Here is a 15684-nt window from a genome sequence, read left to right as displayed (position 1 = left end):
TGAGAGAGATTCCCTCCCTCGTGGCACAGGGTGCTGGGGTGGTACTGACTTGCCCAGCCAAGTGCCTGGGCCTCGGTCCATCCATGTCCCTGCAGGTGCCTGCAGGGCAGTCTGCATCCCCACTCCCATCACGTGCATCTGCAAGCACACAGCGACTCACGAAGGCACCCACCTCTGAAAGAAGCTCTTTTTCATATCCAGGCTGTAGATTCTGAAGTTTTTCAGGGGAGAGTTATTTAGGTAAAGATCTCCAATCAAACCTGGGGAGAGGAGGTCAGAACTATGAAGAAGTCCAAGGCAGAGATAACTGGCCTGCTGTGACCAGGGCCACCACAGAAGTTCTCAGAAAGCTCAAGTGTGGGCTTCTCCAGGAGCAGGTGCTGCCCTTAGAGCTCCGCCCTCGGGACAAAGCTTCCTATTCCTGCCACTGAGAAGGAAACCAAGACTTCCAAGGCTGCAGGAAGAATGATCTACCCACACACAGGGCTAGAACTGGGATGACCCAAGGCAAGACATCTCTGGTCTCTGTGAGGGAAGCTCCACATGACGAAGAGGTGACAAGGGTCAGGCCTAGCTTCAAGGTCAGGATCAGCGGCTCTCAGACTAACAGACCCAATAACTCAGCTGCAAAGTTTCCATCCAGCCCAGAGCTGAAGAGGCATTTGGAAAGTATTTAAATCCTGAGGACAAGCAGTTTCTCTTGGACCCAATGCTCTGGAACTACATTCGTGAACAGCAGCAGAGCCCATGCCCACAGTGGGCCCCGCTACACGGCCTTGGAGGTTGGCAGGACACAGGGACATGGACATGGCTGCAGTGGAACTCAGGCAGGCAGAGGAATGCAGACAGGCACCATGGGGCTGCAGGTGCTCTTAAGTGACAGGGACAGGTGTGTAGGGGTGTGTGTGTGTGTGCACATTTCTAAAGGGGAGGTCTGTGACTTACAACATGGAACTGTGGTCCAGAAGGCAGGACTCACAAAGGGGTGCAGGACACACTTGATAAGGGCCCCAGAAATGCAAACATGGGTAACAAAACCCAAGTCAGGAGGTAGTTCCAAACCCAGCAGAATGAAGGAAGTGAGGTGGGCTCCCAGAGAGACCTGGGAAGGCACTGAGACCCACAGGAATGCTGGGAACTGTTTCAGGAAAAGAAAGGCTGGCCTGCAGGATGCTGGAACCCTCTCCAAGGTCCTTCTGGGGATGAATCCCAGTGTCTGTGCAGTCTACCAAAGGGTCTCTACTGAAACCGGAAAATGTTTCCTCCACCACAAAAGTAGAGCTTGGAGAGAATGGAAATCAGCAGTCTTTCTCACCGCAGTAGGGTTGCCTTACCTGAGTACTTTATTCATACCTTATTTGAAAGCACCCACATTTAGGTAGACACATAAAAGAAAGGAAAAGCTAAATCAAAGCATGAAAGATCAGAAGGCCAGGCAAAATAAAAAGAATTGGTACAAAATTCCTAGAAGGGACATTTATGTTATACCCTATTTCTTCTTCCTCATGACAGAAAGATAATCTACAGGTTTCCCCAGAGGAGGAAAGGAAATTCAGGGTGGAGACAGAGGTCCTGTGCCCATCTCTGGGTGCCTGACGATCCCTTTCCTTGTTCTTTACACCTAAGCAAGCAGATGGCTCCCTGTGAAAGCAGATTCAAGCTGAGAGACTGGCGGCCGGCGCAGCATTCTGTGCGCTCCACATGAGCACGTACCCGCACCGTCCTGCCCATGCTTACAGGGAAGAGATCAGAATGCAGTGAGGCTTTTCCAGCCCACTCAGCCTCTGCCTCCCTCCAGGCAGCCTCCCACTCTGCTGATGAGCTGCGTGGGAGGGAGCAGCAGCCCACATCTGGGTGGAGCAGTGGTAGCTCTTCCTGGCTCAGGCTGACACCCACCTTTGCGCTGATCATCAATATTATTCCCATAGTTGACTCGCCCTCGGTTCTCCACCAAGATCCTCAACACGGTATAACCCTGCCAGGAACACAGTGGCCAAAGCTAAGCTCCCGATGACCCAGTCATGAGGTCACCAATGCACCTCGATTTGTCTGTGGACCCCAGTTCTTCCCCACACTTTGAGAATTACAGTGAGAGCTGCTGACTTGGAAAACACACCCATCCCTCCATCCACAGTTGACAGTTAAGCAGACACCTGGCTCCTTGGTCTTCCCCTTGAACACCCATCAGACCTCCACAGAGGCATGGGGCTGGCCACACCCGGATCCCTGGGTAACAAACCTGGGTCAAGGGGATGACAATCTCCGTTGTTTTATAGTCCAAGAATCCTATGGACACTGTGTTCACAAACACCTGCCAAAGTGTGCACAGAAGGCATCCATGGTCAGCAGGAGACAGATGAGAGAGGCTTCCTCCAGCCAATGACAGAGGCAGTGCTATACACCTGCCTGCTTAGGAGGGCTCTAACCAGGTGCAGAGGAGAAATGAACTCTGAGGTCAGAGCGGCAAAGGATCACAGAGCCAGGAGAGGGGAGAGCTGATTCCAAGGGCAGAGAGAATAAAGTATACACTGTAGACCTGGTCACTACACAGTTCCTGGGATTCAGAAGCGATAGTCCTACCTGGCCTCGATCACGCACACAACCATGAAGGACGCCCGAAGAGGCAATGGTGGTCTCATACAGAGTATACCCAAAGGCCTGTCCGTTCCCATCATTTACAGGCAAGTTCTCCATGTTGATGGGCTTTTCAGACTTGATGGGCTGTGTGCAGAGGACACAGGGAGGCAGAGAACCAGGCCGAGTTTTAGCTCAGCCCTCTGATGTGAACATGGCTAATTGGCTGGCTCAGGGATTGCACTGAGAGCAAGGAGGCAGGGGGTGCTAACCTCTTTCTTCTATTCTGACTTCTCATCACACTGAGCTCTGGAGCCCCAGAGTCACAGGGACAGGAGGAGGGGGACATCAGGAAAGAATGGAGCCCTGCAGTCTACTGGGTCTTAACTCCTAACCACCATCAACGGTGCACCACTGCTTCCTGGAGTGGGCTCCGTCTAGAAGGTGCCCTCTCCCCGAGCAAAAGGGTCAGCCTTTTCCTTGCCAGCCTCCACCCCCTGCCCTAGACAGATGGCTGTGGGGAATGAAATCGCCAGCTTTCAAGTTCTTCTGTTCCTTCCTACATGGTGCCTCCGCAGCCTGCTGCCTTCAATCTGAGTTCTGAATTGAAGAACAAGCCTCCAGGTATCAAGAGCTGCCTTTGGTCTTCTCAGTACCCTTCCTGGAGAGCTCCTGGGCACTGCCCACCCAGGGACCCACAGGGGATGCTCCTGCTCCCTGACAAATGTGCTTACCTTCTCCATGTACTGGAGGGCATCCCACAGTGACAGGTAGAAAGGCAGTGCCACTGGTTCATAGGCTGTCTTGGGGAGAAGGTCAGGTGGGGGAGGGAGAGAGGCACCTACAACAGACAGATCCCACATCCATCCCTGAGGGGTCTGGAGCCTCCCTCCAGCCTCCTAACCACAAGCCCGGCATCTCCTGGACCATGGCTAGTTCTCAGTGCAGCCTAAGCCCCTCTGGGAGGCAAGGCCTAGGGAAGGATGGGGCCTGTACACACTGCAACAAAGCTGTCTCCCCAGTCCATGGCTGGTGGTGGGGGAGGTGGGGGGAACTCCACTGTTCAGAACAGAACAGAAGCCTAAGTGGTGCATGTGTCAGCTGCCTGCTGGTACCTGAGAGGGAGCCAAAGAAGTCTCGGAGCTTGCCGTACTTGGCTGTGTAATCGCCAGCCTCCGTCAGCACAGCATCATAGTCTGCAAGACACCAGTCCAACTGTCACGCTCACCCCTGTCCCCAGAACTATCTACTGCCACAGGAGCAGGAGACAGAAAAGGCTGGGGTAGGCAGCAGGGTTCTTAGCCTAGTAATCGGGAAGGGTAAACTACCTTTAGTATGAGCCATTCAGGTGCTATAAATACTAATGTATCAAATATTGCAAAACTGCCTACAATCACAGCATGGCCCTAGATTTCTGGCTGTGGGGGGTAAATGAGGCATCTTCTCTACTCTCCAGGGACTCCCAATCCAAAGGGGCTGGAGATCACACCCTCTCAGAGGTCTAGGTAGGAGGCAGGCACTGCTCCCATCACCGTTGTCCTGGGCCTCTCCTCCCTTCCACTGGATCGCAGCACCAGACAGGCTTCCACGGCAGAGTGGCCAGCTCACAGGCACCGCACAGCCTGAGGCTCCTGCTGCTCTCAAAGGTGAAAAGCAACTGCTCTGACACAGCCTCCGCCTTCCCCAGGCACTTTACAGCCAAATACATCAAAGGTGCTAGTAGTCTGTAGAGACTCTCCAGAAAGAGCCCAGGCCAGCAAAGGCAGGGTAGGACAAGGGAGGACCAGTCCCAGGGAATCATACTTGCCATAGCTGGTGACATCAGACTTGTAGTCATTGAAATGCATGGCTCCATTTATGAAGCCAAAATTGGTGCCCCCGTGGAACATATAAAGGTTGATAGAGGAGCCAGCATTGGTGATGGCAGACACTGTATCCAGAACCTCTAGGAGACGGGAGAAGGGTGGACGGGCAGAGTCAGAAGTCTGAGCCAAGCCCAAAGTACCTCAGAGCTCACGGTGCCAGCCCCTCTGCACAGTCACCTTACTGCTGTGTCCTGAAGCTTTATTTCTGACAGTCTACGCACAAAAGAAGAGGGGAGGTGGGCACTAGTCACAGCTGAGCTTGACCCCCATGTTTTAAATCCCTGTTGAGTGCTGGGGATTTAGCTCAGTGGCTTAAGTGCCTGCCTGGCAAGCACAAGGTCATGAGTTCAATCCCGGGCACCAAAAAAAAAAAATCCCTGTTGAGTCTATCAACTACCACATGGGCAGCAAGCAGCAGGGGCCAGCCACACGCTGTGTTCTCAGCAGTCACTCAAGGTGAACAGAGCTCTTCCATCAGCAGAAAGCCCTGATCCCCTGCCTCAGTCCCACCTTTACCTGGCAATGAGCTAATAGGGCAGAAGGACAGCATCATGGGAGAAAAATAAAGGTTAATAGACATATTTTCTTAATATCAATTAAAGAAATGAAACAGGGCAATGAGAAGACTGGCAAATACTAAACATTATTTTAATACTCCATGTGGTGAATCTGCAGAAAAGCATTTAGTCATAGCAAGTGAAAGTTGCTATGATCCTCCTGGAGGGCAGTTTGGTGAGTAAACACGCTGAAACTGCATTGCTGGAGAAATTCTGTGATCACAGGGAACTGGCAAGTCAGGTACATGAGACCAGAGTCTAAGAGTGCTCCCTGAAATGGTGCTGAATCCACCAAAGTCATGGGAAACCCCTGAGAGCCCAGCAGTGAAATATTAGGTTAATAAGCAGTGGTTTACTTGTCACCTCTGCCTGAGCACCCCAGAACCCCAGCACCTCTGCCTGTTGCCCCTGCCAATATAAATCCACACTGAGTAGTATAGAAAGCTTCTCTCTGTGTCCTTAATGGGGTTAAGCAGCTAACCAGGTCAGCAGGGCCTAACCCCTTTGTCTCTGTTTGATGCACAACAGGGCTACAGGTAGAGATGCATTAATAACTGTCTACAATGCATACGTCACTCTTTGAGCTCATTCTTTTATTTCTTGTTCACACCTTTCTGTGTTTTCTGGATGTCTGAGGTACAAAGGCATTACTTTTATAATCATAAAACCATACAAAAGCAATGCTGAAAGTCCTACCTTTGCTTCAAATGTAAAGACAAATAATTCTGAAATATCAAAAGCTGATTATTGCACACAGATGACCCCAGGAAGCTTGCATCCTACAGCTCCACACATCAACTGGCAGAGAACAGGAGGAGCCTTCTTCTGGGATCAACATACACACTGGATGTCGGCAAAGCATGGCACTCACCAGAGGAATCCAAGATATTGTGTGGGCCTCCCCATGAGTCAAACCACCCTGTCCAGTACTCCATCACCATCTTGGGCTGATTTCCCTGGGTACCACAAAACAAGTTAGACAGAAAGGCCACCCAAAAGAGAAAAAAGGATGCGCTTCCTGCAGGGAACCCCAGCACCTCTGCCTCTTGACCCTTCTCTGACCATACAACTCTGCCTGAGAGGCATGGAAGCACAGCGTGGAGGAGAATGCTTGTCCCCTGTGTGTGGCCTCCATACACGAATCTGTAGAATGGAAGAGGCTACCCAGGCTGAGGCTGTAGGTTCTGACGGCTCTTTGTGGTTTTAATGGCACATACACTGGATGCCAGAAGATGACACTGGTAGTAGCTCAGATCTTCACATCTTCCTTAGCAGATCTTCATTAGAATTCGAGACATCTGCTTGGGAAGCCCTTCCCTACACTGAGTTGCTTTCTGGATCAACGCAAGCTTTGTCCATCCTCTTCCAGGGAAGGAAAATGTTCCATCAGCCTGACTCTGTATCTGAGAGCCTCTCCTCAGATGCCTCAGAGTTGCTGCTTTCCCCTACCTAGGAGCCAGGGAGCAACAGAGGGCACTGATTTCAAGGTCTAGCTTAGTTTAAATAGCAGGTTGTAAAACCAGACCCCCAAATCAGGGCCTGCCAGCTCAGTCACTCATACTACAGGTGTGACAGCCACCGTCTGAATTCATATTTCACAAGTCTGAAATATTATTTCAGAATGCTGATCTTGATGCATGATTGCCACAAGCAGGCCAAGGTCATTGTCAGGGCCATGCTTGGCTCTACCATGTTAGTAGAAGGCCTAGAGTGCCTGTGCAAAGTATAAGGACTCATCTGCTACCATTTCAGAATCTGTACCAGAGTCTTCCTCAGTCATTCAGCAATAATCAAATGTCCCCTTTGCCAGGGAGGGCAGCTGCCTACAGAGCAATGAAACCTGATCCAAGGTTTGGGGTACACTTGTGGGCCATTAACCCTAACTCCAGTACCCCTATGAGTTGGAACTCTCCTTATGCTCAGTTAACTAAAGGGAAAAGATGCACAAGTGGTTCAATGACTTGCCCTAGACTAGAGTGAGCAGGTGAGTACACTCTAGAGTGACCAGGTCAGTGCAGGGGTAGCTCACTGCAATCTACACTTCTCTCTGGCAGCATTCTGGTGCAATCTTAGTTATTATCATTTAGTATTTCATTTTTCTCTCTTCCCAAGTAGGTTAAAAATTCTATGATCACATAGATCTTGCGATTTATAACACAGCATATTATGTATAGGTCAGCCACTCAGCAAATGGACTCGAGCTGGACCCACCTGTATCCATTATCTTTCCCAGTAGAAGTCTTCCTGGACACATGGCCCTCATCCCACAAGGCCTTGGTGACTTCATGGGGATTGGCCCAAAGACACAACCCCTGCTTTAAAGGCTACTGGCTAGAGTGTAAATGAGCCCAGCCATCTCTACAGTCAAGATGACACTCTGACTATGCTGCCCTGCTCTGTGGACACAAGGATTCCTCGCACCCTTCAGCAAACCAGGGTTCAAGATGGGCCCTTAATTCTCCGTAATCACATCTGTCTTCTCAGCAGAGATGCTGGGCTGAGCAGAGAGCAATCAGATCAGGACTGAGCTGTCCATGACCATGGATCTAACAATGCTCACATGCCCAGTCACCCTTCTGTGTCTCCTCCTGACCTGCATGGATGGGGCTGCTGTCTTGACAACCATCTTTCTAGGACCAGAGGAGCCTTTCAGGTTAAGATCAGAAGCTTATGTAAGATAGCACAGAGGGAAACTTCTCTTCTTCCTTAACCCTTCAGAGCACATTTGGGGCTTGTGGAGTCCTCAAAAGCCAGATCACACGCACGGCATGTCAGCTCACACAGCAAAACCACAGAGCTGCCTCTATGCTGCTTCCCTGGAAGGTGCTCGGCAACTGGGCTGAATGAGAGGCAGAGCAGCCCAGTCTATCTCCCCCAGGGCACTCAGAATCCCAGCACCTGGCTGGGGCAGGCCCAGCGCTTCCCCTGGGTCAGATTTACCTGGACACTCAAGAGGGAGGTGGTCAGTGACTGTAGCTCCTGTTGTGACTGCAGGTTAATGGTGGCCAGCACTGAAGGGGAAGGAGAAAGAAGAAACAAAACGTGGTCTTAAAGTCAGGAAGACTTTCTGAATCCCCAAGCCCTTCTCAGACCATCAACTAGTCTGAGGGCAGCAGACATATCTTAATGATTTGGAAATTCCATCACTCAGCATGGGGCTGGTATGGCCCTCCCTCAAGAAGCACCCATCTCTGAGGAGATGGCTTTACCCCTGTGCACTGGGATAACTGTGCTTCAGTGGCAGCCAGACCTGAGCTTCACGAACCAAGCACAGAGTAGAGGACACTGACCTAGGAAGCCACTTGCTTTGCTTCTCGATGAGGGGTCATTTCCTACCCTACACTGTAATGAGTTCACTCTGAAGTTTAAATACATGCTCTAGAAAGATCCGCTGTGGCTGGTGGCTGGCCGTGCTTCCCTGGGCTAAGGCAACACTTGGCTCTGAGGGTCTGAGCCTGCTTGCTGCCCACTTCACAGTAACCTCACAGGCACAGGCCTTGGCCTGGGCTCAGTGGGCCCCATCTCTCAGCAGGGTCCTTGTGCTCTTAAACCCCGCCACGGGTGTGCAGGTCATGACAGCAAGAACGATGTAAGAAGGGAATATGGCAGGAGGTCTCTGCTCCTTCCTCACAGTTGGTCCCAAAATATCTGTAGCAAAAACCAAAGGCCTTTTCTACAGAGCTCCCAGGTGGTGCTCAGTCTCCAGGCACCCACACACAGGTGTCCCTCCTTGATCAGCAGCATGGCCCCATCCACCCACAAGGCAGGAGTCCTACCCTCTACGTCCTCCACCCCAGGGCACCCAGCAGGTATTCCTCATAAAGCTGCTCAGTAGGAGCCAAGCAACTGAGAACATCCCTCATCTGGAAGCCTGGGGAGAACAGACAGCAAGGAACAAGGGCCAGCAGAGTGCACATACAAAGAGCAGGAAGGAAGAGAAGCCGCCCAGTAATACAGTGCAGCGTGGCCAAAGGAGGGCAGCGAATGGACAAACACCTCAACGCAATAGACGACACTGTGTCAGTTCCAGCGATGTGCAGAAATGCCATGAAGGTAAAGATGCCTCACAGGAGAAAGTGTCATTGGGAAATGTCAGAATAGTATGGGTAAAAAGAAAATCATAGATCTTTAAGAAAAGAGAAGAGTGAGGATTATAGGACATGCAAAAAGAGTGTTACTGGACTTTAGTAGCACCAATGCATTCTAGGAAATGATGGAATAATGCCTTCAAACCCCCAGGAAGCAAGCGCAGCCCAAAAGACACAGTGACCAGTCAGGATAAAGCTGTGTGCAGGCCTCTAGCAGATCATACACACACACACACACACACACGCACACACACACACACACACACACACACACACGTACATGTGCACACACACGCGAGAGCTCACAGGCACGCATGAGAGGGAGGACTCTCAGCAGCCTGCCAGGCCCCACTGTGGAATCCAATATGCACCAGTGAAGGCTTTGGATAAAGCGATTGTTAAAAGAAGACAAAAGTAGTAGAGGAAGAAAAAGAAAAATTGAAATGAAAGCAAAACCAGAGTAATTATTACATTGGAAGTGAGAACTAAGTACATTGGAAAGCCAGCAGATTTGCAACTGGAGGATTCAAATACTGCAGGGGAAAGAAGCAGAGGGGCTGGGTCCACAGGAAGGTCTCTCCGCATCCGGCATGCACATCCCAACACCCAGCTCCCTGGGAGAGAGGGAGGGAGCAGAGCTGAAAAACTCCATCACCTCCAGAATGAGAAGCCAGAGGCAGAATGTTAGCTCAGTAGAAGGGAAGTGTGGAAGAAAAGGGAAAGTTCAAGATGCTCATTTCTAGGGACCAGGCTGAGGAGGCAGGCAGCACTGTGTTTCTCCATGAGGATTGCACTGTTTTACTTTTAGACCTGTGAATGCATTGCTTTATTGATTTCTTAAATGTAAAAGTATCATTCTAGGCAGCAGCTGGTGGCACCAGGGACTTTAGGTGTGGAGACTGCAAGAGAGGAAAGGGGCATGGAGAGAGCAGCTTCAGGCACCTGTATTGGTCACTCATCGGTGGACTGCAAAGAGCTGAAACTACTCACCAGCAACCAAAGGTCAAGCCCTGCCCAGACCAAACTGCCACAGTTATAGTCTCAGCAATCTTGGGAAAAGAATGGGGAGACAGCACCACCATGTGGAAATCGCAGGAAGCACCACTGGGCATCACCACAACCAGCTTCCAGGACCTGTCTTTTCAGTTCACTCTGTGGGGCATGAGAGTCTTCTACATGCCAGCTACTACTGGGGGTATAAAAGTCCCTGTCTGCAAATGCAAAGCATGTGCTACAGTAGCAGCAAGCACAGTTGCAGGTGACCTTGGCGAACAGCTGCAGTGGCTCTGTGGAGGATGGGCAAAGCCTCCAGGCGAGAGGGGGCCGACAGTGCTCAAGGAATGGCAAGAAAGCCAGGAGGATGAAGAGGGGTGTGCAAGCAGAGGCCCTGGGAGTGAGCTCAGCCAGTCCCAAGGCCGAGTTGGGAGGCCCTCAATGGTTATTCTCAGAGCCTTTGCTTCCCTGGGGAGCACCCAGACCGATGAACCAGGCTGTGCTTTCAAGGACGTGCACCGATGCTACACGGACAAAGAGGTGGAGGCATCGGTGGTGAGAAGGGAGTCCGAAGGCTACCCAACAGTGCAAGACAGAGACCACGTTAGCAAGTCAAGGAGTGAAACACCCAAGCTCCAGATGGGTTCTGAAGATAAAGGCTAGAGATAGAAGGACAGGCCATGGCCTGTGGGCAAGGCAGAAGGGAGAGGAGCTGAAGAACACTAGAGGTATGCACCCTGTGCAACCAAGAGGAAACAGAGCTGCAGCTTGCTGACAAGAGGAGGCCTGCGGGCAAGATGGCACATACAGAGCTCTGTTAGTGCCCTAGTGCCTGGCAGGGATGGGACACTCTCCCAGAGCTGGCCTTGGCTTGTCACCTCCGACACAGATCCTCCATCCCTTCAGCCTACAGCTCCCTGCCCAGTGCCAAGGGAGCATGAGACAGAAAACCCCCTGCCTGTGTCTCAGTGCCACCTGGAGGACGCTGCACAGCAATGCCACCTGCAAGTACCTCCGTGGACCACTCCCTTCTGCAGGCCATCCTTGTTGTCTGAGGTCAGCAGTAGTTCTATGATCCCACGGTCTTCCAAGGCCTACAGGAAATAAAGGACAAGTCACAGTCGGTGTTCATTCTTCCAGACATCTGTGTTGTCGCACTGCTAGGGCCAAGGCATGTGAAACAGTCATTGGAGAGAGCTAATGAAAGCATTTTTGCAGCAAGCCCTCCTTGTCTGTCCCCGCCATATTCAGCAAACGAGCCTGACTTCCAAACGCAGCGAGGCCAGGGCTGCTGGAATCTGCAGCTCTTCCTTGCTTCTGAAGTTCTGGCCAGTTTGCTGTTCCCAGACAGCCTACACAGAGGCTGGCTTTGGAGGCCAGCTGCCATGCTGTCACCTGCCAACTGTCTTCTGGGCTCCACCAAGGCCATGGGGGTTCCAGGGCAGTGCCTATATCTTCCCATTTGCCCATAATACAAGCAGACAGTTTATCTTTCCCCACACTGAGCCCAATGTGGCACTGGTCAACAGCAAGGGCAATGCTGACCCAGCTGTGTCGCAGTGGCATGCCCTATGCACTGCCCATTCCAGTGAAGGGAGAAGCACTCCTCGAGGTCATCAGTCTGAGGACAAAGTGAGCACTGAAAGGCCGTGAGGATTTCTACTACCCAGACAGGTGCTAGCATTTATTAAGGTTCAGTCACTCTGCTAAGCACTCTGCATACTGTCCATTAAGTCTTAACAATAAGTCTATCAACAGCACAGATGAGGAGAGGATGATGGGTCACAGAGATAAGGAGCCCTTGGGCTGACACCAGAATCTGTCCATAGCAAAAGGCTCAGCTCCGAGGCTGCAGACACACTGAGATCATAAGCCCCTGCAAAAGTGATTGTCCCCTAATTTTCCCTGAAGATCTATAACAGGAATACTTATTTCAACTGAATTATTTTGAACTAAAGGAGGCAGAGCTACCATTCAGGGTGAGAGTAACACTTCTGTCAACATTCTATTAAGAAAAGGGCAAAGGCAGTATCATTCTTAGGACTCACAGAGCAGAAGAGTGTTTACCATGAGGCCAGCTGAGATCTTTATCAAAAGCCCTGGACTGACCCCCTCAGCTATCCAATCAGTCATTCCCTGACATGTAACATCTGCTTTGCTTCCTATAACATATGCATGCATTTACAGCTCACGGGCATTTATTCACTGACTCATCCTACAAGGGATAATTATTCCATTTTGTTCATGCTAAACCAAGGCTCACTAAGGAGCTCAGGGGATCTGCCCAAGGTCATGCACTGCTGGTGGTGTCCACATCCAAGCAACACCTGCAGGAGGGCCACATGGCATTCAGAAGCATCCTCCTTGGAGCACTAGGATAACAGCACCAATGACTGTACCCCCCTGCACAGAAAGTGAGGTCCTCAAGGAGCCCCTCTCCTCTCCCACTCATTGCACAACTTTCCTCTGCAGATGAGCCATCACACACAGTGGCTACAGAGCCCCAGAGGGAGTCAGGGAAGGCGTGGCTGGTCTGCAGCCTGACTCTGGAATGGGATCACTTTCAGTAATTCAAAGACAAGGAGGAAGCTGGGTCTATGCTCTCTTCCAGGCTGTGTCCGGGCCTGACTTCAGGACTGAACTAGCATAGGGAATGGACACAATGTGTGCCCTTCCCAGAAGCCTTCTGCAGTGAGAGGTGAGGGGACAGTGAGGGTTTAGGAGAGTCTACAGTCTATAGTGATGGACGTGATTTCCAGATGGAAAATGAATCTGTGGAAGAAAACAAAAGAGATGCTGCCTATGCAATCAGGGTATAAGCTAAAGCCACGCAGTCTCCAGACGCTAACCCTCCAAGGACACCAGCAGAGTTGCTGACTGACAACTTACTGCAAACCTAGAAGTGCGTTCAGTTACCGGACCTCACACAGTACAATCTGGAAGGGCAGATGTTATTTCTAATCCTATTTTATATAAGAGAAAAAGAAGACTTAGCAAAAAGAAAGCATTTGTTAAAGGTCTTGGCTACCAAGTGAAGGAAACCAGACCTGAGTATTAGCTTGTTCTGCTAAGTGTCACTGCAGTCCTGTCCTTCCCTGACCTGCTGTGCACTGAAGCTACCACCCTCACCCTGGCTCACACACTGGGGGCCACCTCAGACTCCTACAATCATACAGCACAGTCTGTGGCCAGGGCAGGATTTTTTTTTAACTCCCCAGTTAAAGGGACTCATGGCTTTGGCCCAGCGCTGGAATCATGGCAGAGGCCAGGATAACTTCTCTACACACGACCACTCAGCCTCCGAGTCACCATGTATACACAGCTGACCCTACCGAAACCCTGCTGAACTGGATCAATGAAGGAAATTGCCATTAATAAATGGGGCCAAGAGATACAGCCATTAATATGAGAAAAATATTAGAGCCACATATCATCACCCTTCACGTAATACATACAAAAACACCAGCCACACTGACTCACCTTCTTGATATAAGGCATGTAGGCGGGGTCTCTGTTGTAGGAACCGTATTCATTCTCCACCTGCACAGCTATTATAGGACCCCCATGCTTGTACTAGAGAAGAGAGATGAACATTCAGAAGCTAAGTTCACGGACCATGTTATCCAAACCCATCATACCTATTACCAATTACTTGCAATATACCCCTTGAAAACAAGTCTCCAAAGGATTGGTGTGTAATTAAGAGTGTTGCCAGTAAGAAGTGGAACAGGAAGCACCATGCTCTGTTCTCCAGTGGAAGCATCAGATAAACAACTATAAAGTGATATATAACATCATATGACCTCAGGAAACCTGTCAAAGATCTAAGCAAACACACAACGACACAACCAAGCAGCAGCCACATGCAAGAGTGGGACTTCCACCATGCCTTCAGTCGTCCTGGCCATGCTCCTTGGTGTATCACGATAGGGCTGGAAGCAGCTGCCCAGGTTGCCACATCCCACTCCTGGGATGGAAGGCATTTACCCAGGTAGGCCGCCTGCCTGAGTCACTCGGTAGCCATCTGTGATCAGACCCGCAGTCCCAGTTTCATTCTATTTCGCATGTCCCCAAAGTATAAAACTGTTTTATCACAGTATATGTTTAAAATGTTCTAGCTTCTGATTGCTTACTGCTATTAGACTCTTACCATGACTTAACTATGTTTGGAACTTACTGTCAGTTGTGTATAGGAAAAAATCTGATGTATGTAGAATTTGATCCTACTGTGGTTTTGGCATTCTCTGGGGGTCTTGAGATATATCCTTCCCCGAAATGAGGGGGAATGCCACCAAATGATACACTTATACACTAATGGTGGTACATTTTGTGTTACGTGTATTTTCACAGTAAAAATAAAATAATTATACTCAGAAAAAAAGCTCTCAAGCCAAACTGTTCTCAGAATGACCTTCCCTGCTGCGCTCACCACCGCACCTCCAGGACAACCTCCAGCTCCACCCTGGGAATCAGCGCAGCAGCGCCATCCTCCCTGCGCTAGGAACTTCCAAACACCTAGCTTCTGTCACTAAGAGGGCTGCCACACTTAGTAAATAAAATGACAGGACACCCGGTTACATCTGAATGTACAATGACTTTTTATAAACAAGCTTTTTAAAAATGCAAATATGGCTTATGTAATATCTGGAGTATATTTATACTTTAAAAATTACTCATGGTTTATCTGAAATACAAACTTAACTAGATAACTTTTGTTTTATCTAGCAGTTCTCTTTGATTTATGTGTTCTGTGAACATCCCAAACTATTAACTCAGAAGCATTTATTATTGTACTAATTTTTTATTGATGTATTAATTTCTCTTCATGTGTCACTCTTCATGGTTTTACATAAGCAATTGGCTTAATTATTCCCACTCCTGTTTTGTATTGCTTCCAATTATCACATAAAATATTAAGATATTAAGATACTTTCCCCCAAAGAATCATTTTAACATATTTGTTTTGAATAGTAAATGGGTACCATGCAGTACCTTTCTGGTGGCAGACTGAAGTACACTGAAAAGTCATCGGCTGAAATTCTGTGAGTACGAAAAGTCTGACTAACAGACCAGCGTCCAGCTCACACAAACCTGAGCCATGGAACCAATGGGACGATGACAGATGGGTGTTCTCAGTTCTCAGTCACCTCCTCTACTCATCAGTCACAGCAATGGCACCACATGGAGAAATGTGAGTCCTCACAGCTGTCTGTCCTTTTAGCAGGAGCTGTGTCAGGAAGATCTCCAGATCCTGGGGTCCAAGAACTCACCTAGGACGCCTGCTACCCGAACAGTGTGTGTGCTCCTACCTGGAGTGGCACCACGCGGGACATCAGGTGATCGAAGTAAAGGTCCACAGCCTCAGTGAAGCCCTGGTAAGTTGTTCTCAGCTTCATGCCAGGGTCTTGGAGCAGCCAGCTTGGAAACACAAGGGAAGCAAAGGGAAGGGGTGCTGGGGTCAGAACCTGGGCTTCGCCTCAGCATGCTGATGGTGCAGGGAGAAGGAAGCAACTTCAGAGGGCTCAGGAGAAAGTCTGAACAGCAAGTGAGGAGACACATCCACCCTACCACCTCCACCTGCCAGCAGCTAAGAGACAATGCACAGGG

The 15684-nt window shown here is 50.0% G+C and overlaps 1 protein-coding gene across 6 annotated transcripts in view; it reads right to left on the bottom strand.

The window, feature by feature from the left end:
• LOC100733801 (beta-galactosidase-1-like protein 2) overlaps nt 1-15684 on the bottom strand; it is a 31846-nt gene that overhangs the window by 4053 nt on the left and 12109 nt on the right. For all 6 annotated transcript variants that reach the window (XM_063256120.1, XM_063256123.1, XM_063256122.1 and 3 more), the window contains 12 exons: nt 15387-15495; nt 13558-13650; nt 11090-11171; nt 7937-8007; nt 5868-5952; nt 4382-4519; nt 3690-3770; nt 3309-3415; nt 2581-2721; nt 2240-2311; nt 1897-1975; nt 173-260 (listed from right to left, as the gene is read on the bottom strand). In XM_063256120.1, the coding sequence (XP_063112190.1) occupies nt 173-260; nt 1897-1975; nt 2240-2311; nt 2581-2721; nt 3309-3415; nt 3690-3770; nt 4382-4519; nt 5868-5952; nt 7937-8007; nt 11090-11171; nt 13558-13650; nt 15387-15495 (1146 nt within the window). The remainder of the gene's footprint in view (nt 1-172; nt 261-1896; nt 1976-2239; nt 2312-2580; nt 2722-3308; nt 3416-3689; nt 3771-4381; nt 4520-5867; nt 5953-7936; nt 8008-11089; nt 11172-13557; nt 13651-15386; nt 15496-15684) is intronic.

This window comes from Cavia porcellus, unplaced genomic scaffold (genome assembly GCF_034190915.1).
Source record: "Cavia porcellus strain 051 isolate PalLab524CR breed Dunkin Hartley unplaced genomic scaffold, mCavPor4.1 scaffold_9, whole genome shotgun sequence".
NCBI classification, from domain to species: Eukaryota; Metazoa; Chordata; class Mammalia; order Rodentia; family Caviidae; genus Cavia; species Cavia porcellus.
Note: the sequence above shows the minus strand (reverse complement) of the source record. Positions and strands in the feature narration are given on the sequence as shown.